General features: G+C 36.5%; 1 protein-coding gene across 2 annotated transcripts in view; it reads right to left on the bottom strand.

Annotated features, from left to right (window-relative positions):
- The window catches only part of LOC127455611 (potassium channel subfamily K member 2-like), a 72,562-nt gene that overhangs the window by 3,263 nt on the left and 44,341 nt on the right, over nt 1-24,958 (bottom strand). For both annotated transcript variants that reach the window (XM_051723658.1, XM_051723656.1), the window contains exons 3-6: nt 18,069-18,192; nt 7,466-7,626; nt 2,569-2,755; nt 1,197-1,336 (exon numbers count right to left, since the gene is read on the bottom strand). In XM_051723658.1, the coding sequence (XP_051579618.1) occupies nt 1,197-1,336; nt 2,569-2,755; nt 7,466-7,626; nt 18,069-18,192 (612 nt within the window). The remainder of the gene's footprint in view (nt 1-1,196; nt 1,337-2,568; nt 2,756-7,465; nt 7,627-18,068; nt 18,193-24,958) is intronic.

Genomic DNA, 24,958 nt, shown 5'->3' with positions numbered 1-24,958 from the left:
CAATAACCAACTAACCAACCAGCTTACCAACCTACCAACCATCCAACTAAGCAACCAACCAACCAACCAACCAACCAACCAACCACAATCAACCAACCAACCAACAAACCCAACCATTCAACCTACCTACCAGCCAACCAACCTACTGTAAAAACTAACCTACCAACTAACCCAATAACCAACTAACCAACCAGCTTACCAACCAACCAAACTACCAACCAACCACAACCTACCAACCAACCAACCAACCATCCAATTAAGCAACCAACCAAGAATCCAACCAAACTACCAACCAACCAATCAAAAACCTACCTACCAACCAACCTACCAACAAACTAAATGATCTACTGTAGTTATATTTGATTTACTATTTTATTAAAATAAAATCAATTAATCACTAGGAATCAAAGAAATGTTACACCGAAATTATACATCGAAGCCCCTAACATACATAAAACTACCACTTTATTTTATTCTGGAATTGTTTTTCTATCAGCCTGAAAATGTTCAAGACAACTTGCATGGGTGGGCTGTAAAATAATGAGTAAAACTTATTAACAAACAGTAACAACACTACTATAATATAAAGTTCATAAGCAGCCTGCTTTGATTTTCCTTTGTGAGTTGGTGTCTTACAAGACTCTTGAGGAGTTCTAAATTGATAAGTTTATTCATGGTGCAGCATGTAGAGAATCAAGAAAAGAGTGTTCTACACAGAGCCTTGACGACATTTGAAAGACCATAAAAATAGATGTATTTATACTGTATATGAGAATCAGATAGCAGAACTGGGTCATTCAGACCTTTCACTGACATTAAACCTGAACTTCCCATCCCCTCCATTTCCAGTGAGACGTGTTAATAGACTTCAGTGTAATCCATTTTCAGGTTCAGATTAACTGTACTCTGCTGTTACATACAGTCAACCTACTGAGCTGAATAATACTGATCCTAAAAGCCTAGAAACCTACATTTTCCTTTTTGTGAAGGAGATGTTATTGTGAAGGACAAATTACATCTCCTAAACATTAATTAAATGCTTGAGACACAACAGTATAACATCAGAAAATTGCACTTTTATGATTTCACAAGAAAAGCACAAGAGGTCCAGTGACAATGCCTCATTATAAGTTTGGGAAAGATAATTTTGGAATCAATGTGCTCTATTGCCTGAGAGTGTAGCAGTAAGCACATACCTCCTCTTTGGTCTTCTTGGAGATGACTCGAAGCCAGTCTCCAATCATACTGAGAACTGCAGCGAAGTAGGCTAGACCCACCAGGATCCAGAACCACACAATTGGCTTATAATAGTCCAGATACTCAATCTCGGCCCCTTCTAAATGAGTAAGAAAGAAAATGAGAGAATGAAAAGGTGATGAATAAACTTGTCTTTCACCTCAATCCACTGCAAAAAAAAAAAAAAGTAGGTACTTGGCAATAACACCCAAATTCAATAATGCTCTGCAAAAATGCTTTTGCAGGTGGTTTGCAGGCATTTCCTCTGGCTGGCATAAGTACATGTGGACAAACTCTGTATTTGAAGTGAAGTCCCCAGACTGCAGCACCTATGCAACAGCATAACATTAAAAGTACCACATAAACTATATTTGCAGTCCTCTAATGTGATAGGACATGCAGAGATCTAAGGGTGCTGATATTTATTAGATAAACTATTATCTAAAATAAAATTAACATAGCATAAAAAGTAGCTAATTTTTACCACATCAAATCTGTATCCAACAATTAAAATCATACATCAATGTCATATTTTTTATTTGAATTGATATTTAATTCATTGATGTAAAAATCATTTTTAATAATTAACTTATTTGAATTAAACCTAATTTAACTTTCTATAGCATGGGAGGAAGGCACGTAAATAATCTCATTCCATTTTCTCCATTTTAAAATGTTTTTATTATTTTTGACTGCATTTGTTAATTTCAACCCTGTTAGACAAGTTATTGTACGAAAAAAATATTGAATACATATTTTTCTTTATTTATGGAATTTTTTTACTTTATCAATAATTACAAACCAAAATTTGGTCCCAAACAAGCAAGCCCCCACTGAGTAACCACAAAATCCATGTTAAATTTGCAACCGTTACTTGAAGTACTTTTATCCATTCAGGCATAATTTTCTTTGCATTATTTTCACATTATTATTATAATTTATTTTTAATTTAATAATTTTTGTCTATATTTTTTTTGTTTAATTTTTACAGCTAGAACATCAAGGTTTAAACTGTATTTAGAGATGTCCCAAATTTTAATAACAGGGTTGCAAAAAAATAATACAATTAAATAAAATAGACCAATTAAACAATAAAACAGCTCGTGAAATATTTAGTTTGACTTCTTGAGGTTGACGATCATTATATTCTGAAGATAAAATACCACCTTACACTGGCCATTTGTTGAAAAAAAAAAAGTACGTGTTTCAGGCACTACCTTTTATGCTATTTGTGGAACGTGCCACAGGTAATGATGTGTTGCTCTGTTCATTGTTTCTTTTCAATAACTAATACAATTCAGACTGAGGCAGCAAAGTAGTGACTTCATTCACCTGGCACAAAGTCCCCAAATCCAATAGTGGTTAATGTTATGACAACAAAGTAGATGGCCTCCAAAGCGCTCCAGCCTTCAATGTGCTTGAAGATGAGGGCGGGGATTGCTACAAACAGCAGGCACCCGAACAGGATGAACAGGACCGTGGAGGTCACACGGATTTTAGTTTGGCTCACATTCCATTTCTGAGAGGAAAAACAGAAATGACAGATTGGAGGTGAGAATGGAGGGTGGCAAAGACCATAAAGTACATTATAATCAATGCTGACAGAACAGAGTCACACAATGTTTGACCAGACACCATCTGAAAACGTCCACTCTTATGCAACATCTACCAATATGACATCTAGTATACACTGTCCTACACGAGACTCTCACAGTAGTTAAATTAATACGTTTAATTCAAAATTAATGAATTTTAATGGATTGTTCACCCCAAAAATTTTAATTCTGTTATCATATACTTACCCTCATATCGTTCCGAATTCATATTACTATTTTTGTTCCATGGAACACACAAGGTGAAATTTTGAAGAATGTTTACATTGCACTTTTTATAGAATGAGAGTGGATGGAGACAAGAGGCTATCAAGCTCCAAAAGGACAAAAAAGTAGTCCATATGACTCATGCACTACATTTCAAGTCCTCTGAAGCCATATGATAGCTTTGTGTAAGGAACAGACTGAAGTTTAAATCTTTATTCACTAAAAACCTTGCCGTGCCGTAGTCTCCATTAATGTGCATTGTATGGAAAAGAGCATCTTTGACATTCTGCTATAAATAACTCATTTTGTGTTCCACAGAAGAAAGAAAGTCGTACGGGTTTCAAAAGACATGAGGATGAGTAAATGGAAATTGAATTTTTATATTAGGTTGAACTATTTAATATTCCACTATTCAAGAGGAGTCAATTTTCAATTACATTTCACATTGTCAATTGCCCCAGCAAACACTGCTGTAAAATGTTGTTTTCTACTGTACCAGTGCTTAAAGGGAAAAAGATGCAGCCATTCTCAGAACAGCCATGCTGCACTTAATTTTTTATTTATGTTCTGAGAGAACTGCAGCTTTGCTTCATGTGTCAAGCTAGTGCTCAACTGAAAAAATATACACTGAATGATGTTTAAAGTAGTGATCGACCAATATGGATTTTTTCATTGGCCAATGCTGATGCTTATATCAAGCCCTAAAAAGGTTTTTGCCAGGCTGGGGTGAGGAGAAATGAGTGAGTGGAACAAATTGTTCAAAACTGGGTTCCTTGCAAACACTTAGGTCATGGGACTTTTATAAAAACTCTGGCATTAACTCACAGGATGAATCTCATTTAACTTCCTAGCTCCCTTTTTTGTGAATCAGTATATCATGAACACAAATTTGTGTTCCTGGCAAGGGTATATCCATTGAACATTGAACACTGACTCATGACAATAACACTGCGACAATAACCTGCAACACGAGGTTGTGCATTAAAGGAAAATGTACAGTGCTATTATGATAGGTAAAAATGAAGAAATAAAAATACAAAGGAGTGTATTTTTAATCTTCTTCTAACAACTCTAATATTTAAAAGACTGTTTCCTTTTCATGCACATTATGGATGAAAGATAATAATAAAGAAATCAGTTAATTTTACTAGGCTTTTGTAAAGAAAATAAGGCTTTGATTTCATAATTTTACACTTGTGCTCATCTTCTAACCAGCTTGAGAGACTTCAGAAGACCTGACAACATTTCCTGTAAGGGAACATAGGTATGAACAATGATGCTCTCTGGTTTTAACAGTGCATTCTGGGACATTTTTAGGGAGCGAATGTTTCAGTGTAATGGAACAATTTTGCGATCAAGACAGCCCTAGAAATGGCCGACTCCCTGATCAGTGCCCTGACAGCTGAACTAGGGAACTAACTGAGACATACACACAATCTTTATCTTTAAAGGGATAGTTCACCCAATAATAAATTTTTTTGAATCATTTACTCACCCTCATGCCATCCCAGATGTGTAGGACTTTCTTTCTTCTGCAGAACACAAACGAAGATTTTTAGGAGTGTATTTCAGCTCTGTAGGTCCATACAATGCAAGTGAATGGTGGCCAGAACTTTGACGGCCCAAAAAGCACATAAAGGCAGCATAAAAGTAATCCATATGACTCCAGTGGTTAAATTCATGTCTTCAGAAGCGATATGATAAGTGTGGGTGAGAAACAGAAAAATATTTAAGTCCCTTTTTTACCATCAATCTCCACTTTCACTTTCACATTCTTTTTTTGTTTTGGGCAATTTGCATTCTTTGTGAATATTGCCACCTACTGGGCAGGGAGGAGAATTTATAATAAAAACGAACTTAAATATTGATCTGTTTCTTACCCACACTTATCATATCACTTATGAAGACATGGATTTAAAAACTGGAGTCATATGGCTTACTTTTATGTGGCCTTTATATGCATTTTGGAGCTTCAAAGTTCTGGCCACCATTCAAATGCACTGAAAGGACCCACAGAGCTGAAATATTCTTCTAAAAATCTTTGTTTGTGTTCAACATAAGAAAGAAAGTTATACACATGGGATGGCTTGAGAGAGAGTAAATAATGAGTGACCTATTCCTTTAAGTTACATGCCAGTATTTTTTAAGAACGCCACTGACCTTGAGGAAAATGTTGCTATCTTTTTAATGTTATTTTCTTGAGAGATACAATATGTAAAAATTTAAAATAAAATGATTTGAAGAAAAACATAAAAATGTATTATTTGGGCCCAAATGTGAAAATAGCATTTATTTTACACAATATTTAGTGACAATAATTTTGTGAAAATACAAAAGAAATGTGGACTCTGAAATTCAGACTTCTATTAATTGGCCAAGGACGCACAGTTATTGACCAATGCCGATAGCCAAAATAGCCAAATATAGGATGATTAATCAGCCTGGCCGAAATGTCAGTCTATAACTAGTTTAAAGCAGCAGAGTTTGAGAAATAAACACTTTATGCCCTAAAAATCATTCTTTCAGGCTTGAAGAAACTCTTTTTATAGGTAGTACACAAAAGAATCAATGAACCAGCAATAAATAATTCACTACGCTGCACTAACCTCTGGCAAATAAACAGTGTACCTAGGAGAATGTTAAAAAATGAAAGAATGTGACATGAAAGTAGGTCAATGTTCAAGTTGATCCTGCATTAGAATAATGCAGATCAGCAGAAAATGAACATGTGTGTATGTGCAAAGAGTGTAAACAAGATGCCACCAGAGGCACTTAAGTGATAACATTGAATAATTAAAAGTGTCAGAGTATACTGCAGCACAGAATAAGCCTAATAGTAGTCAGCATTCATTTTTGCCAAACGATCATTATTAAGACACAGGGGATTATTGAGCAAAGACAACAGAGTCAATTTCAGATGAAAAGGCTATGGTCTGTTTTTTCTAAATAAATGTAATAATAGTATTGTCTAGATGTAATTGGGTTCTTATGTCAACTCATGATTTTATATTGTTATGGTGGTAAACTTACAAAAAAGAAAATATATACGTATGTAATTGGTCTAATCTGTTGCTTTAACTGGTTTCACGATTTCCTGCTGCTCAACTTAAAGTTGAAAAATAACGACAATGTTGTCATTCATTTCAAAACTTCTGTGATACCTGATATTAACAAATTAATAAATGTGTTGATGCAAGAAAATACTGGACAAGTAAATGATTCAGTCTATGTAACAGGGATATGATGCAGTCAGCTTGTGATTATCACAAAATAAATGTGATAGTGTGATATAAAACCCCTCCTCTTTAAGTTGCGTTCCTGATCACCCTGTCGATGAAGTGGAGGAGTCTTGAATCACACTGAAGAGATTTTTTTTGTTTTTTTTTGCAATAATTGCCAGCTGACTAAACAAAAATCGCTCTTCGCACAGCGACTTACCAAACAAGTTAATAAATCAGCCTGGTCTCATGAACATTATGTGACCATGGCAACATTTTTGCAAAATGAAATTACGTGCCTTAATACACGTTTGGTGCAGTTTCCCAGTGAAATGTCCAGTGGGGAGCGCCAAAAGCGAGTGAACTGGTGTCGTAATCAAACAAGGTTTTTAAGGTTAATATTAGATGGAGGTTTTAATGAGTAAAGCGTATCTCACTAACCTAAAACTTTAACCTAAATCTAACCAATAGCGATCTAAAATCAAATGAGAGGTAGACACAAACAGACATCCTTACCCTTAACCAAAGCCTAAACCTAACTGATATTGACGAAAAACAAAATGAGAAATGAAAAGCAAATTTTCTGAAGCAACCACATCATCTCGTGTCATTTCTAAGACACACTCGTCTCACGTGTCAGTTTGCATGCTTGACTGGTCTCAAACCGTGGTCTTCCGAGTCCAAAGTCCAAGCCTCTATCAGGTGAGGTACCATGGAAGCTAATCATTTTGGAATACGTGTATAGATGTAGGTGAGTCTGTAATACAAGCGTTAAAATGTGTTGTTTTTCAAATGATACATTATAGTAAAAGTGTTTTGATATCATAACATAGCAGTGTGTGAGTAAAAGTTGTGATTTGTGTGAAAGTGAATTAAACGCACAGTTCTTATAGCACCTCTAGTGTTCACTTCACCAGGAAACTGTGACAAAACATAGAATTCGGCACATAAAAGTCAGTTTGCAAAAATTTAGTTATAGTAATGTTCATTCTATGAGACTAGGTTGAAGTACATTCCATTATTTTATTATGTGCTCCGAGAGACATAAAACTAGCATATTGGTTGTCAGGGACAATGGTCAATAATACTGCTGAGCAATCTTTAGTGATATAAAATAATGTTAAATATTATTACAAGCAATATAGCTGAATACTGAGGTAAAGGTCTGGTTTGTTTTGATGAAGCACTTACCACAAACATCTTTTCCACTTTAGCAATTCCTTTGCCAAATATGGTTCCCAGCTGATCGCCCACTCCAGCCAAAAGGAACCCAAAGAGTGGAATCCCCAGCAGGGCATAGATGATGCAAAAGATTCTGCCTCCCTCTGTGTGTGGAGAGACGTTTCCAAACCCTGCAGTAAGAAGAAATGCAAATCAGTCAGGAAGTCTCTAACACTAATGACACCAGAGATAATGTGTGGGTACAACAGCATGTGAAGTGATCTTACAAAACCACCAGATGGGTCAGTCCGTGTCAAATCAGACAGAATTGTGGCTGCACAGACTCAGATTTTGATGACTTCATTCTATGTTCATGGATAATTCGGGACCTAAAACTAAGATTGTAAAATGTTCATGTTTTTAAAGCACCCTGAAATATTTCCAGGTGGAAAATTAGTCTTATCTGGGAAGCCATGTTTAGGGAATGATATCTCAAGAATTATCATTGCTGGCCTCATACCAATGGGTAGATATATAGATAAACTTGCTTCCTTTAAATCCATATGGTTGAGAGTCTCCTCAGAGTACAAACAGTTGAAAAATTGGCCCCTAAAGTTGGAAAAAGGTAAACATTTCTTTACAAAGGTGGTATTGGAGCCTACATTACGCTTATTAAAAAAGCCAAGGAGGACATTAACAAATGTGTTGTGATCTTAAAACATAAGCTTTGATTAACATTTTGTCAATTTAACTTGGGTATGCTACAATTTACATTTTGCTATTGTTAGAATAATAAGTTTGCTTATTTTGAGGCATTTATTTGACAGTGTTGTCTACCTAGGAGAATGTTAAAACATGAAAGAATGTGACATGAAAGTAGGTCTCTATGTGCCCTGTTCCCCAGCCCATTTGACACAAACTGACAGATAATAATCCCAACGTATTTATGCAATATAATTCTGAACTTCCTGAAACTTTATTATTTTGTTGCATCAAAAGCTCCTAAGATATTGTTGATCGAATTACCTATTTCAGACTTTTTTTTTTTTTTTTTTGTCAAATTCCACATAGCACACTTAAAAGAGTGATGAGGGTGTTTCAAAAGAGCTTAATTTGATTCAGTCTTCAGTTCTATGAGAATTCAGATTAGGGCGTCTTATTTATCTGTCAGGGAACATTAGGGCTATATTATGCAGTATCTCCCATTAAAGACTGCTTTAACCTCTAAATTAGCCATAGTAAAGACAGAGCAAAGCAGATAAAAACATTAACCACATGTTATGGTAATTGGGATGAATTACAGCTGCGTAAAAATGTTAATTTTAATATGAAATCCGGAAAAATATAAGAGTAAGAAAAATAAGTGCACATTACTCAAAAAGGGTCACAGTCAGTTGAGATGTGTTATTCTTCATCACACTCACCTAGGAAAAAGATTTCTAGGTTTAAATTCAAGACTCAATCTCAGGAAGTCTCATTCGAATAATCAAGTTTACTTATACAGATTCAATGTTTGGGTTAGCTTAAAATGTACATTTGCATGTATTCATCTAGCAGACGCTTTTATCCAAAGAGACTTACAAAATATAATAATTAGAAATTCATAATTATTAAAGTGAGACTACACAAACTAATGATGCTGGCTGAGAAACTTCTCTGGAAAACTAGTATTGGGGCTCTGTATAATTTCTGAAAAAGGATTTACTCAGTACAAGAACAAGAGAGTACGAGAAAGAGAGGCAGAAAGGGATAAAAAGGCATGAGGAGTGAGAAAATACTATTGGTTGGTGGTGCTAGTATACAGTGCCTATAGAAAATCATCATACCACTCTGGAATGGTCACTTTTTTTTTTTTTTTTTTGGTCTTACAACCTGAAATCAAAACCCATTGAAAAAAATGTAGTTTACACATTTTGCCCTGAAACATTCAAGTAACGAAATAAAGGCAACAGTTCCAAAAATGTATTCAAGATGAAAACCTAAAATAAAGGAGTTTGAAAAGTGATCATACCACTGGATTTAATACTTTGTAGACCTAACTTTTACTTTAAAAACAGCAATCAGTCTTGTTTGGATATTTCTCTACTAGCTCCACGCACCTAGATTGGGAAACATTTGCCCATTCTTCCTTGAAAAATTGTTCGAGTTCAGTCAAACTGTGGGGTGAACAGCGATGGACTGCTCATTTCAAGTCCATCCACATGTTTTCTATTGGATTTAGGTCAGGACTCTGAATTGGCCACTCAAGGACTTTGACCTTCCTATCCTTAAAGGGATAGTTCACCCAAAAATGAAAATTCTCTCATCATTTACTCACCCACAAGCCATCCCTTATGTGTATGACTTATTTCTTCTGCTGAACACAAACAAAGATTTTTAAAGAATTTCTCAGCTCTGTTGCTCCATACAATGCAAATTAATGGGTAAACTTTGGAGCTCCAGAAACACATAAGGGCAGCATAAATGTAATCCATAAGACTCTAATGGTTAAATCTATATCTTCAGAAGCGATATGATAGGCATGGGTGAGAAACAGAGTCCTTTTCTACTATCAGTCTCCACTTTCATTTTCACATTCTTTTGTTTTTGGCAATTTGTGTTCTTCGTGCATATTGCCTCCTACTGGGCAGGGAAGACTTTATAGCAAAAAAGGACTTAAATATTGATCTGTTTCTCACCCACACCTATCATAACCACTGGAGTCTTATGGATTACTTTTATGCTGCCTTTATGTGCTTTTTGGAGCTTCAAAATTTTGATGCCCATTCACTTACATTGTTAGGACCTACAGAGCTGAAATATTCTTCTAAAAATATTTGTTTGTGTTTAGCAGAAAAAAGAAAATCACATCAGGGTGAGTAAATGATGAGAGAATTTTCATTTTGGGGTGAACTATCCCATTAAGTCACTGCGTTGTGTGTTTAGGGTCATTGTCATGCTGAAAGGTGAACCACCTGCCCATCTTCAGTTGTCAAGCAGAGGGGCACAGATTTTCCTCAAGAATTTGGGTGTACATGGCAGCATACATAGTCTAAAAAGTTACATTTTTGTCTCATCTGACCATGGCTGAACTCCAAGCGCTATATTTGGAGAAAACCAAACACAGCACACCTTTCAGAACATACCATACCTACTGTGTAGCATAGTGGTGGCAACATTATGTTGTGGGGGTGTTTCTCTTCAGCAAGGATAGGGCAATTGGTCAGGATTGAAGGGAAAATATATGTTGCCATGTAGCACACCCAAATTCTTGAGGAAAATCTGTGGCTCTGTGCTTGACAACTGAAGATGGGCTGGTGGTTCACTTTTCAGCATGACAATGACCCTAAACATACTGCCAAAAAAAACAAAACAATGCACTGGCTTAAGGATAGGAAGGTCAAAGACCTTGAGTGGCCAATTCAGAGCCCTAACCTAAATCCAATAGAAAACCTGGGGATGGACTTGAAGAGAGCAGTCCATCGCCACTCACCCTGCAATTTGACTGAACTCGAACAAGTCTGCAAAGAAGAGTGGGCAAATATTCCCCAATCTAGATGTGCAAAGCTAGTAGAAAAATTTCCAAACAGACTGATTGCTATTTTTAAAGTAAAAGGTAGCTCTACACAGTATTAATTTTTCAAACTCTGTTATTCTAGTTTTTCATCTTGTATACATTTTTTCATTACTTGAATGTTTCAGGGCAAAATTTCTATATAAAACTGGAAAAAAAAAATGTCAGTGGGTTTTGATTTCAGGCTGTAAGACAAAAAACAAAACAAAAAACAAGAAAAAGAGACAATTTCAAAGAGTTATGATGATTTTCTATAGGCACTGTACCAGGAATTTGAGCAAATATAAGAGCAAACAGCTGAGCCACTGGACAGGCCCACAGTGGGGGACATTTTGCCAGAACCTCCATTCAATTATGTCTCAACTTTCCTTGAGGATCATTAACTGGGGTCAGTCACTCCTCATGTAATCTGCCCTCTCTGAAGTCTAATTAAATAAAATATAAAAACCTTGAGAGCTATAAAAAATGGTTCCCACTAAGACAGCATTAATAGCAAAAAGCACAATGGAGACAAGTAACAACATGTATTTTACACAGTGTCTTTTGGAAAAGTGATACACATTTGTGTTTATGGTTGGACAAAAATATCATACTTGTTCCGGCAGATTAACTATAAAGATTTTAGTTCCATAGCAGTAAAACTTTATACTGTGTATTAATGGGTCATCATTTATATTTTTTCCAGTTACATGACAGTAGCTAAACTGTTTATTGTTCACTCAGACAAACTCTTATTTCCTAGCCTTAAAGGGAAACAAACAACATTTAATAATGAATAATTTTTCACCACTAAGACTTTGAATCTAAGGCTTTGTTCACATGGCACTCAATTCCAATTTGTTTTTCAAATCCAATCTTTAGGACTGACTATCCACACTTGTTTTGCAAGTCAAGTGATAAAATCAGATCCACTTGTTTAGACAGTGTAGTCAGTATCAGGTATATCTACATTGGTTGCCATAAAAATACTTAAGAGCAAACACGACGCCTAGAGACATAAGGAACAGCTGTCGTTGTGGCAAGAGAGAATGGAAAACTGGAAATTTGTCCATCATGACATTTCACCATGGCACTGAACTCACAAGGCACATCAGAAATTAATTACATAGTTAATGCCACATGTGAATATAAATAAGTGAATTCAAACACAGCTGTTGCAGACTGATCGCATTGTGAATTCGGCAAGAGTAGGTCAAAAGTTTGGCTGCTAAAATTGTTCTGTGCTCACCAAAATTCGAATCACTGCCCCCCAGTGTTTGAAACTGGAAGTGTTGTTGATCGTACGAACATGTGTGAACATGTCATTTTCTATGACTACATTTAGAGGTTGAAGCAATCTGCAAAATAAGGCAACTCCCAATGTGAATTTTTATAGAACTGCAGACTGAATCAAATCAGCTCTTTTGAGTCCGCTGGTCTAAAAGGAGAATAGTTTTTTTTTTTTTTTGCTATTCAGGCTATATGCAACTAAACGCATATGATTTGGATGCAACAAAAAAATCTGATTTTTGCTGCCTGTCTAAATAAAGCCTCACAAAACAAAATGCAGAAAAACCCCTAAACCAACCCAAGTCCTGCATTAAAAAAAACATCATGAATACAGTATAGTCACACATCAAAAACACAAATGACTGAAATTATATGTTAAAAGGAGAACAATAATATCTGTTCTCAGTCCATTTGGGTGAGAAATGTACTGTAGGTCATATGCTTTCAGCACATAACAAGTCAGTTTGACATGAGGAGCAAAAAATATCATGTCACCCTCATTAGTGCACCTCTACTTTCTGGATGACTGATGCAATCCTGATGTAACAACAGTATCTGAATGAGCTAAATTAGCACTTTAGTATTTTTTGTGAGGGCTCCAGCTTTGGCGAATATTCACGCTTTGCGCTCACGTGCTGATTCCTGTGTATAGAGAATACGATGCCCTCACCAACAGATGGATAAGGGCACTCAAAACTGCATGTGCTTGTGTGTGTGCTTTTGGTAATGGGCTTAGACAGGGGGTGTTGACAGGTTTTCATTCAAATGACAATAAAGGGCAATGTTTTGTCTATCTAGGTCACTAACAAGAAGGACTGATTTGTCCAATACTGATTAACAAATTAGCAGCTGAAGCTTATTAATGACTTCCCTTGACCCTGGGTGACACTAATAAAAGACTATGAAATGCTGTGGATACATGCAGTTAATGATGTTGCAATAATACAAAAATGTATAATACAATAATACCAAATTAAGCAATAAGCCACCAGAGGCTGTGTGTAATTTTATCAGACTAGGTTGTTCCAAACAGAGTTTAAAGTCGACTCGGAACTATTTGTTTTATAATAGTCTGTTTCTAAAAGCACTGTGAGGTGTGACATGCAAATCAAAAAAATGTGAACACATTATAATAAGGTTTAAAAGCTATTTAATTTACATTAATGAAAGGTGCCTATCCAAAGGGCACTAAATACACTCAATTTGATGATAGGTGCAATAGTAATGACCTGACTGAATTAGTTATTGTCATGCAATTGTTCTAGAAATCAGCTGCTTTTTCACTCTACTAAATGACCACCATCATCTGAGACATGGAGAACTGATGTGATGGAGAGCAGCCCCAGACCTTGGCCTCTTTCAACTCTCAATGGAAGGTCAAGCTATCAGATGAGCTTGGTTCATTAATTAGGGCCCAAACACTGAAAGTGCAGAGGCCCTATTGTTCTTCTAAGGATTATTATTATTATTATTTTTTCAAGGTTTTTGGTACTTTTGGGGTACTTAACATGCGCAAAAACTTTTGAAATTTTGCACAAACATCAGAGTCGTCGGCCATTAGGGCTGGGCAAAGTTGCAGGGGGGGCTCTGTGGTGCCCCTTTGAAAATGGGCATGTAAGGGGGGCTCTGTAGCACCCCCATTTTCACCTAAAGTCACCAAAATTGGTACATATATAGTTCTCATAAAGCCGAACAACTTTCATACTCACAGTCATTAACTCCACCCAACAGGAAGTCCACCATTTTGGATTTTTTGAAAATCGCAGGCTCTGAACTTTTAAATACTCTTCCTAGGGGATTCATGTGACTAGCACCAAATTTGTGCAACACCACGCCAAAACATTGTAGATGCTAAATTGCGAATGTATTTTTGATATTATTATTTGATATGTTTTTGTATTTTCGGTACTTTTGGGGTACTTATCATGCGTGAAAACTCTTGAAATTTTGCACAAACATCAGAGTCGTCGGCCATTAGGGCTGGGCAAAGTTGCAGGGGGGGGGCTCTGTAGCGCCCCCTTTAAAATGGGTGTTTAAGACGGCCTCTGTAGCACCCCCATTTTCACCTGCAGTCACCTAAATTGGTACATACATAGTTCTTATCAAGCCGGACAACTCTCATAATTATAGTCATTAGGAATGCCCAACAGGAAGTCGGCCATTTTGGATTTTTTTAATATTGCAGTCTCTGAACTTTTAAATACTCTTCCTAGGTGATTCATGAGACTGTCACCACATTTAGACAACATTATGCCAAGAGACTGAAGATGCTAAATTGCAAACAGATTTTTTTATATATCAAATGGTGTTGCCATGGCAAGGCATTCAATTAATTAAATTAAATTAAAGGCACAGAAGTAATGGTCTCATATCTTCTGTGTGCAATGTGTGATTTACTTCAAAATTGAGATGTATGTTTAGTCTTGGGGGCTAATCACATGGATTTGACTATTTTGGGTCACAGTCATAGTGCCACCACCTGGCAGCAGGAAGTGTAGCTCTTACAACAGACTTTAAAATAGTCCTCTTTTATTAACCCAAATTGCTAATTGTTTAGAATAATGTCAAATGCCGAATACATGTGTCCACCTTTTCCAAAAGCGACTGGGTGGAAATGGACCAGTTGTGCTTGGGCCTGTAATCGCTGCTTGCAGCTATATTTACACTTTTCATTTCACAACCTAGTAAGGACATTGGTGGGCTGGGGGAGGGGGAGAAAGAGCAGTGGAGGGTTGATTGCACTTTCATCCACTATTTGGCACTGTTCCAGCATGTTTCAAAGGTGATATACACATGTATTCAAGAACGGTCAGAGCTGTCTAAAGGATTAGTTACTATTCATTAATTAAGCTTATTAAATAATGTTAACACAATTCCCCTACACACCCTTGGTGATTAAGTCAAAATCAGAATATGCATTTGCTGATTATTTGCATCTATAATTTGTTGCGTCTGCACAACCTAAATAACCTTGTGGTCCATTCATTTGACTCAGAGCAGTGCACAAGGCATTTTGAGGGACAGTTGCCAAAACCAAAAGGGCATTCCCCTCCTTTTACACATGCAGGTACACTCACTGAGCACTATATTATGAACACTATGGTCCTAATAAAGTGCCAGACGTGGTCTTCTGCTGTTGTAGCCCATCCGACTCAAGGTTTGACATGTTGTGCATTCTGAGATGCTATTCTGCTTACTACAATTGTACAGAGTGGTAATCTGAGTTACCGTAGCCTTTCTGTCAGCTCAAACCAGTCTGGCCATTCTCTGTTCACCTCTCTCATCAAAAGGCCTTTCCATCCACAGAACTGCCGCTCAATAGATATTTTTGTTTTTGGCACCATTCTGAGTAAAATCTAGAGCAGAGGTACCCAAACTTTTCCTATGGAGGGCCAAAAAATTTTGTTGATTGAGGGTTGTGGGCCAAAAGAAAACATTGCATTATAACAAACTCAGGGGCTGGGATTTATTTCTGAAAATGACTGGCTAAAATTAATTAGCCAGTTTAATAAAACAATGAACAATAGTCAGAGATATGAAGTGGTTAATGTTCTGTAAAATTATTACTGTATCATTGATAATGTTTTATTTAACATCAAGGCTATTTAACACATCCAGATATTATTTTTGTTAATATTATTATTTACTACATTGTAGCATTTGATAATTATAGCGCGTGAACCTGACAACGAACTGATGCAAAGCATGAGAAGTGGAGTGCCCGTCTGTGCGGGTTTATGGCGTGAGCATCCGCCACTGACTCGGCACCATCTGCACAATGGACGGCACGAAACAATTATGTTCAGCAAAATTCAAATGAAGAATGCGATGGATATATTAATTTGGAACTACACTACCAGTCAAAAGTTTTGAAACACTTACTCATTCTTTATTATAATTTTTTTTTTCTTCACATTTTAGAATAATAGTAAAGTCATCAAAACTATGGAATAACATAAATGGAACTATGGGAATTATGTTGTGACTAAACAAAATCCAAAATAAATCAAAACTGTGTTATATTTTAGCATCTTCAAAGCAGTCACCCTTTGCACAGATTTTGCAGACATGTACTCTTGACATTTTCTCAACCAACTTCTTGAGGTATCACCCTGGGATGCTTTTTAAACAGTATTGAAGGAGTTTCCATCTATGTTGGGAACTTATTGGCTGCTTTTCTTTATTATTTGGTCCAAGTCATCAATTTCAAAAACTTTTTGTTTTTGCAGATCAAAAGATTTTTAAGATCATGAGAAACATTTCAGTCAAGTGTTTCAAAACTTTTGACTGGTAGTGTATGTCAGATTGCAGGGGGATTTTTTAGCCCAGAGCCTCCGCTAATTTCCGACCCTGGATGGAACTAGAGATGGAGATGAGAGATGTAACAAGTGTCTCTCTTCATCATGAAGCTGGTACATTACACCAGCATTATACATTAATACATTAATACATTATTAAGTATTTTTGCTATTTCTGCCTTTCTTGCAAATGTGCTGCATTATGAAAAATGAGGGAGCGCCAAGATATGAAAGGCGTTCGCCGTCACACACTTGCAATGGTAACAGCTTTGTTGATTATAAACAGGAACGATATAGTTTTATCGATTCGCTCACTTACGGAGACGTGGTATAACACCATCTGCATGTCGAATTAACAGGTTTAGAAAGGTTTATACATCTGTGACATCTTAAGTTCAGTATCTATGCGACAAAGCACTTTTTCAATTTGTGCGCTCTTACATTTCTGACACTGCTGACAGCTGCACGAGAGAGAGAGAGAGAGACAGAGCAGATTTACTGATACATTGATACAGTTTATTTATTTGATTTGTTCATCTGTATCTATTGGTTTACTAATATAGAGACTAATTTGCAGCTGCACTGTAAAGCGAATAAAAGTGTGCGGGAATTTCCTGCAGTATGAACGTGGAAATTATGAGAATTATTAAAATTGTGCGCAATAGCCGCAATCCCACGCCAAATTTCAGGCTCTACAAACTGTTTTATATTAAAATATTAAAGCTGCCCTGGTTTCCCTCCTTTATAATTTCATTATTTAAAAAAATAAATAGTAATTACTCTGCAATCTGCTAAATTAATGCAATGAAAAGCTGCATCAATAGCACATTTTTTATTCACACTTTTGTCATACACTTCAAGACTTTGGCCCGCAGGCCCTAGTTTGGGCATCTCTGCTCTAGAGGCTGTTGTGCATGAAAATCCCAGGAGATCAGCAGTTACAGAAATACTCAAACCAGCCTATCTGGCAATCATCAACAATCATCCCACGGTTGAAATCACTGAGATCACATTTTCCCCCCATTCTGATGGTTGATGTAAACATTAAGTGAAGCTCCTGACCTGTATCTGCATGATTTTATCTGCATTTGTACTTGTACACTCACACTGCAACAATAAATTCTTGATGAGTTTTTAACAAGTCTTTTTTTACTTGTTTTCAAACAAAAATATAAAACATTTCTTAAAAAAAGAAATATGTGCTTGAGAAAAAAACTGCATAATACACGAAGACTTGATTCAGAGAATTTGTCTTTAATAAAAGTTCATTTTGTCAGAATTTTGCCTTTAGGTATGACTGTATTAGCAAAAATGATATTTTACTCAAAACACTAGAAACAAATCTCATTTATTCTGGTCATTGTAGAACATCCAGGTAATCTAGTCAACTGGAAGTGTTTCACAATTTCTTATTTATTTATTTATTTACTATTTCTCACAAAGTCACTAAAAGACTGATTTAAAGGATTCATACTGATAAATACATTGGGTCAGGAAAGAGTAAAACTGTTACCTATAGTGGTGATGACAGTCCCTGCAAAGAAGAAGGAACTGCTGAGGTCCCACATACTGCTCTCATTGGATGTGTGATTCAACCCTGAGGGATTCACCCCTGCACGGATAGCTAACACCACTTGCTGTGGAGAAGAGAACAGGTCTCAGGAATAATCTCCAAGAATGCAACCAATCACTGTAATTTAAAACAATTATAAAAGGAATGAACACAGAACAAACACTTGTTGAAAAATGTTTAGGAGTAGTTCACCCATAAATGAAAAACATACTGTCGCCATATTATTATTATTATTTTCTTTCAAGGAAACATAAAAGGAATTGTTAAGCAGAATGTCCAAGTTCTTTTCCACACATCGAACAGACTGATCTGTGAATTCAGCAACATTAGGTTGAAAGTTCTTCAGCTTAAATCGGTCTGTGCTTACCGAAATTAGAATCACTGCCCCCAGTGGCCGAAACTGGAAGTGTTTTTAAATGCATGTGTAAGCTCTTGTTTCCGGGTGAAATGTCCACAGATGGGCACTAAAAGTGAGTTGTATTTTTAGTTGTAAATGATGTAATACAGTTAACAGGAATGCATATTTTCTTAAATCTGGCCCCTAACCACAACCCTAAACCTAACCATTAGTGGAGTAAGAATTTTACAGCGAAAATGCAACCTCCGAATCATGCTCATCGGTGTGAAACAATTACTTCCTTGTTTCCATGGGACCAGAATCCATGGAGGTTTCTTTCACAACACACTATCAGTAGCACCACAGGAAAAGGTAAACACATTTTAATTGATGCAAAAATGTCTGATAAGGGATGGCACTTGTCAATAATTCAGCAGAATAGGGTCGATTTCAGGGTACACGAACATTCAGAAGCAATATGTCGATTTCCTGCGTGATCATGCTGCAACGAGAGTGGTTAGTAATTTACAATCCCAGGCTCTCTACAAGTCTTCTGAAGTTATACAACAGCTTTGTGTGAGGAATGGACAAAAATTTAATTCACTGATAATATTCCTCTCTGCCGCAGCTCTCAAATCTCATTTGTGGCAGAGTTTGTCACTGATGCCAAATGCCATTTTGGTCTGTTCCTCACACAAAACTACTGGCTTCAGAAGACTGGGACTATAGATAAAGTTACTGTTTAAAAACAAATGCTCGGCTCCGGCACTTCTGGGTTCTTTTGGCACTTTTTTGGGGGGTTAAAACACCCCATTTCCAAAAGATTATTGGAGATTTGGGCTACTTCACATTTTCAACTGGATCAGTGGATTAGGAAATGTCACATATTCCCTGTTTTTTGTCTTGACTTTTAAGTTGAAATTCTGGTTTAGTTCCCTGTTCCTGTTTCCTGTTAGTTTTGCAGTCCTTTGTAGTTTCTTTTCATGATTGGTTTTCCCCTGATTGGTTCCCCAGGTGTTCCTCATTCCCTTGTTCTCCCTTGTGTATTTAAGCCCTTTTTTCCCCCTGGTTTCTTTGTCAGTCTTCATCTGTATTATGCTGTGCTTTGTTGCCTGTGTTTTGTTTCATTATGTTCTGAGTTACCTGGTTTACTTCTTTTTTTTTATAAAAAAGGCTGCATTTAGATCCGCATTCCTCTCCTGTCTTGTCACAGGAAAAATCCAGGATTTGGCATAAATTATGATATTTCATGGATCACTGTCATTGTTATCGAGACTGCTCTAATAAGACCCATTTGCCCCGCAGTTGCTGTTGGAAGATTTAAGCTTTTCACGAAGAAACTGCACAAACTCTGATTGGAAACGACAATTGCTGTGACAGATATGATGTCAAATATGATCTAAAAATGATGCCATGTATGATCTAACAGGACGAACGGGACCCCATCTCCACCAGTGCAGCGCATAGGCTACTTTTCGTACAGGATATGTGAATAAAAATAATGTAGTACTTTTAAAATTGTCTTTACATTTATTTTGACTGCAGTAAGTAACTTGTTCAATCAAAACAGGCGGTTATTAAGTTTGAATATCGAATATGATAATACTGAAGTCAAATACTGTATTATTATTTACTGTATACTGACCGATAATTTAAGCAGTAAAAACACATATGAATGTCTTCTGGTAGTTTTCATTTTTATCCACCATTTAAATCTGCTGCTCAAAAGAACCCAGAAGTGCGGTTGCCTTCTGCATGATGACATAACCCATTCAGTGATCAGCAGATAAAAAAAATTACATAAATATAAAGGACATGTTTACTTAAAAACTGGCAACCCTGGCTGAACCATACTGCATGTTACTGTATTACCAGTAGAAGTCTGCATATCTTTGAATGAGCAGGATGCCTGGCTCCAATTGCTTGCATTTTGTGCTGCTAACAAAAGCACAGCTCTTTTCTTTATCAGTGTTCCACAAAATCTCTGGATTTTATGTCACACATTACTGTGCCAGCTGGGAGTGAAGACAGAAGTTGGTCGGTAATTGCATTAACTGTAAAATCCCTTATAGTAAATGGCTGCGTTATCAGATGTGTGTTTCAGTGTGTGTGCGCAGCCGGGAGAACATCATAACCCTTTAACTGTACTGTTTTAGACTGTGACTCTTCTACAGAAAGGACCTTGACGTAATTGAGATCAATATTACAGCTTTCTCTGACAAATGTGTTCTCTGACAGGCTAAAGTTCCACAATACTGTGAAGCTGGGATTGTTTCCAGTCTAAGGGAACTTGTGGCTCTTTCAAGAGTTATTTTCTATGACTCTTAACTCCCAGAAACATGGTGTCCTTTACAATGGACAAATCTTTAAAAGCCATTTTTAACCATTCAGGATGTGGTGTTACATCCAAACCAACATGGGTGATTACATTTGTCCCTTTACCTTAATTCTATATGACTATTCTCTTTATAGTCATTATGGTGTATTATAATGACAACATTAATTTATGTTGCAAGTACCTCTGATATATTGACTATAATAATCTTGTAGTGACTTAAAATGCATGATTCTGGAAAAAAAAAAAAAAGAAAAAGATTGGGAGTGATTATATTCTTGTTTTGAAGTAAAAGGATTATCAAAAACACGCACAACAGAATGTTTTCTTAACGTGCTGAGTCTAAACAATGTCTGAAATTAAAAAAAGAGAGAGCTTGCACACTTGATTACTGCTCCAAAAGATCTTTTTATAAATAACCATGTGGTTAATGTTTCAACCCACACAAGTCTTCTTCAGTTCTTTTGGTTATTTTTTAAAAGATCTTTTAGAGCAGTAAGCAAGTGTGCAAGCTCTCTTTTTTGGATTTGAAGTAAAAAGAAAAATTAAGATATTTTCCCTTAGTGACTGAATAATTGCATCAGAGCTACAACTAACTCTTAAAGGGATAGTTCATATTATTTCAGATGTGAAAGTGAAACTAAAGAGGCACCACATGTAACTTTCAGACGTGGGTGAGAAACCGATCAATATTCAAGTCCTTTTTTACTATAAATCCTCCTCCCTGCCCAGTAGGTGGCGATATGCACGAAGACTGTGAATCGCCAAAAACAAAAGAAGAAGAAGAATGTGAATGGTGAAAGATTTTTAGTAAAAAAGGACTTAAATATTGATCTGTTTCTCACCCACACCTACCATATCACTTTTGAAGACACCAATTACCCGCTGGAGTCTTATAGATTACTTGTATGCTGACTTATATGATTTTTGGACCTTCAGATTTCACTTGTATTGTATGGACCTACAGAACTGAAAGATTCTTCAAAAAATCTTTGTTTGTGTTCTGCAGAAGAAAGAAAGTTATACACATCAGGGATGGCATGAGGGTGAGAAAACGATGAGAGAATTTTCATTTTTGGATGAACTATCCCTTTAATAAAGGCAATGTTTTTTGTTTTTTTCATTGGAAGGTCACATTTTTGCTGAACAGTAAGGTGTGGATCTGTGGGAGTTGTTTTGTTTTCATTTCATAAGCATGTTGTCCATGTCTTACTTATTTTAGCAACTTCACAAAAAGAGGCAAGAAGTGGAGCTGTCCATGGTCCTTAACTCATAGCTCACCCACTCTCTCTGATAACACATGACTCGGGGTTATCCATTACATATACAAAGTCCAATAGTCGCTAGTGTTTGAAAAGTGGGCTACAACTCCATAGCAGAAATCATGCCCATTTAAATGTGCCCCCCTTTTGAGCCAAAAGTCTAATTGTGCAAATGTGTGTTTTCAGCAGTGGTTTTGTATGTTGGTTTTCAAACAAAGAGTTCAAAACCTTCTTAAATTAGAATCTATTGGGGGGAATTCTACCCTCCAAAGTACATTTTCACTATCATTATATTTTGTTATAGCTCTTGTAAACAAACGGATATGTTCAAACCACACTGGCACACTTTCAGGCAAAGGTCAACAATATTATGAAGGCAGATTTTTCCAAAAAGGTTTAAATGTGTTCTTAGGACAAAGGTATATTTCACGAAAATCAGGTTGGAGCATGTAGTCACATTTTTTATTGGGGCAGGTTGTCAAATGTGTTTTAAATGTCATAAATGTATGCAATTTATAAATAAAAATATTTGTTGACCGAAACAATGGTTTGATATTTTTGTGTTACCTTTTCCACTTTTGTTATTCATTAATTTTGAAATAAATTTTGTACCTCAAAATGTTTTGCTTTGTAAATTTAGCTGAAAAGCCTAATAGGCTGTTTAAAGGGATAGTTTACCCCAAAATTAAAATTCTCTCATCATTTACTCTCCCTCATGCCATCCCAGATGTTTATGACATTCTTTCTTCTGCTGAACACAAACAAAGAGTTGTAGAAGAATATTTCAGCTCTGTAGATCCTCCCAATGCAAGTGAATGGCTGCCAGATCTTTGAAGGTCCAAAAAGCACATAAAGGCATCATAAATGTAATCCATTTGAGTCCAGTGGTTAAATCTATGTCTTCAGAAGTGATATGATAGGTGTGGTTGAAAACAGTTCAATACTTAATTCCTTTTGTACTATAAATCTCCACTTTCACTTTCACATTCACATTCTTCTTCTTTTTGGCGATTCACGGTCTTCATGCATATCGCCTCCTACTGGGCAGGAAGGAGAATATATAGTAAAAAGGGACTTTAAAATGTATCTGTTTCTCACACAGACTTATCATATCACTTCTGAAGACGTATTTATCCACTGGAGTCATATGGATTACTTTTATGCTGCTTTTATGTGCTTTTTGGCCCTTCTGGCCACCACTTACTTGCATTGTACAGACATACAGTTGAAATATTCTTCTAAATATCATCATTTGTGTTCTGCAGCAGATAGAAAAATGGCAAGAGGGTGAGTAAATGAGATAATTTTCATTTTTGGGTGAAAATGCATGCGTAGATTTGAAGAGAGGCATAGATTTTGTTTCAGTGCTAGTGGTGGTGAGATGACGGGGAAACGTGCCCCCCTCCTTGCATGAAACCTACACCACTGGTTGTGGTCATTGTGACAACTTACCCTATATAGAGTGATGCCTTACTGTCAATGTGTGTTTAATTAACTGGGTATTAACAGTGGAAATGTTCAGTATCTTTTTTGAAGCCAAGGGTTTAAGGTTTGTGCCTATTTAGAAATTGTCTTTCAGAAATAAACCTACCCTGAGAAATATTCACTGGAGGTATTCATAGGTGATTCTTTTTGGCCTACAATAAACAATAAACTGAACATTTTGTCATTTTCCCACCCACATGTTGCTCGAAATTCATGGAACACAAAACGAGTTGCGTATTATTCAAATGTCATTGCTGGGATTTTTTTTTTCCCATTAATTGAAAATATTTAATGTTGTGAATGGTGATCATTGTCTGTCAAGCTCAGTTGCAGTTTTGCTTGGTTTAAATAAAAAAATAGACTAGGGTTTTGCACCCTTGTTTGCTAAATAAAAACTGTACCACAAGACTAACACGTCTTACACGCAAAAACTGTACTGCTAACTACTGTCATTTGTGTCCCCTCAAATGAATAGGTGCATGACATTACTGCTCTATAGTGCACATTTTCACAACCTAAGCAGTGTGTTTACAAACACATGTTTAAAGCGAGTAAACATCTGCACATGAGCGTGCAGGTCTTCCTGTCCTACATACAGTACGTGAGACCCCCAGCATATAACAGCTGCTCCCCAAAGCCTCCAGCTCCCAGCTGGCTGCAGGAGAACACGGCCAGGATACAGAGGTAAAGAAAAGGGAGCATCAGCATGGCATTCTTTCCATGGTTAAGTCCAGGGGCGGATCTACTGGGGTGGCAAAAAAGCATCGCCACACCATCTGCCACCCCAGCATAAGTCTCCAAATGTATTAAATATAAATGTAAGTATATTATAGTTGATGTTAACATTGTGTAGGGGTTTATTCATGTCAAACTGCCTAAACTCTCACCGAATGCACAAATGACTACAGACCCGTTGATCGATTACAGCAACAAACCAATCCCATGATTGTTTACAGCAGCAGCCAATCAAAGCATCAACCAATTGCCTACCTACTATTGCAGTGCAAGTACAGTGTTTGGGCTCTCGCGGGTTGATGAGCTTATTTCCTCAACAACAATGACCAAATGGACAAATACTACATGAAAATAAATAGGTAAAATATGAATTTCTCAGTTTTTTCCAAGTATTCACTGAAGGATTATTAGATACATCACTGTCGGTTATGGGTTGAGATGGGTGAGATGTGTCCTCACCACTTTTTGATATAGCTGTCGTCAGGTATGTGTATAATCCCGATCTCCAATTCTTGAGTTGGAGTTTCTATTTCATCTATGTGTGTTTTGACTGGCGATCCGGCACTGGAATGTATTATTTTGAATGTTATGATAAGTGTCCATTGGGGCTGTTATCAGTGTCGTTTTGCGTCAGCAGTTTTGCCGCAGCTCGCACTCTTTTCCGTGTCCCCCATTG

Source organism: Myxocyprinus asiaticus, chromosome 17 (assembly GCF_019703515.2).
Source record: "Myxocyprinus asiaticus isolate MX2 ecotype Aquarium Trade chromosome 17, UBuf_Myxa_2, whole genome shotgun sequence".
NCBI classification, from domain to species: Eukaryota; Metazoa; Chordata; class Actinopteri; order Cypriniformes; family Catostomidae; genus Myxocyprinus; species Myxocyprinus asiaticus.
This window is presented reverse-complemented; position numbering and strand designations above follow the sequence as displayed.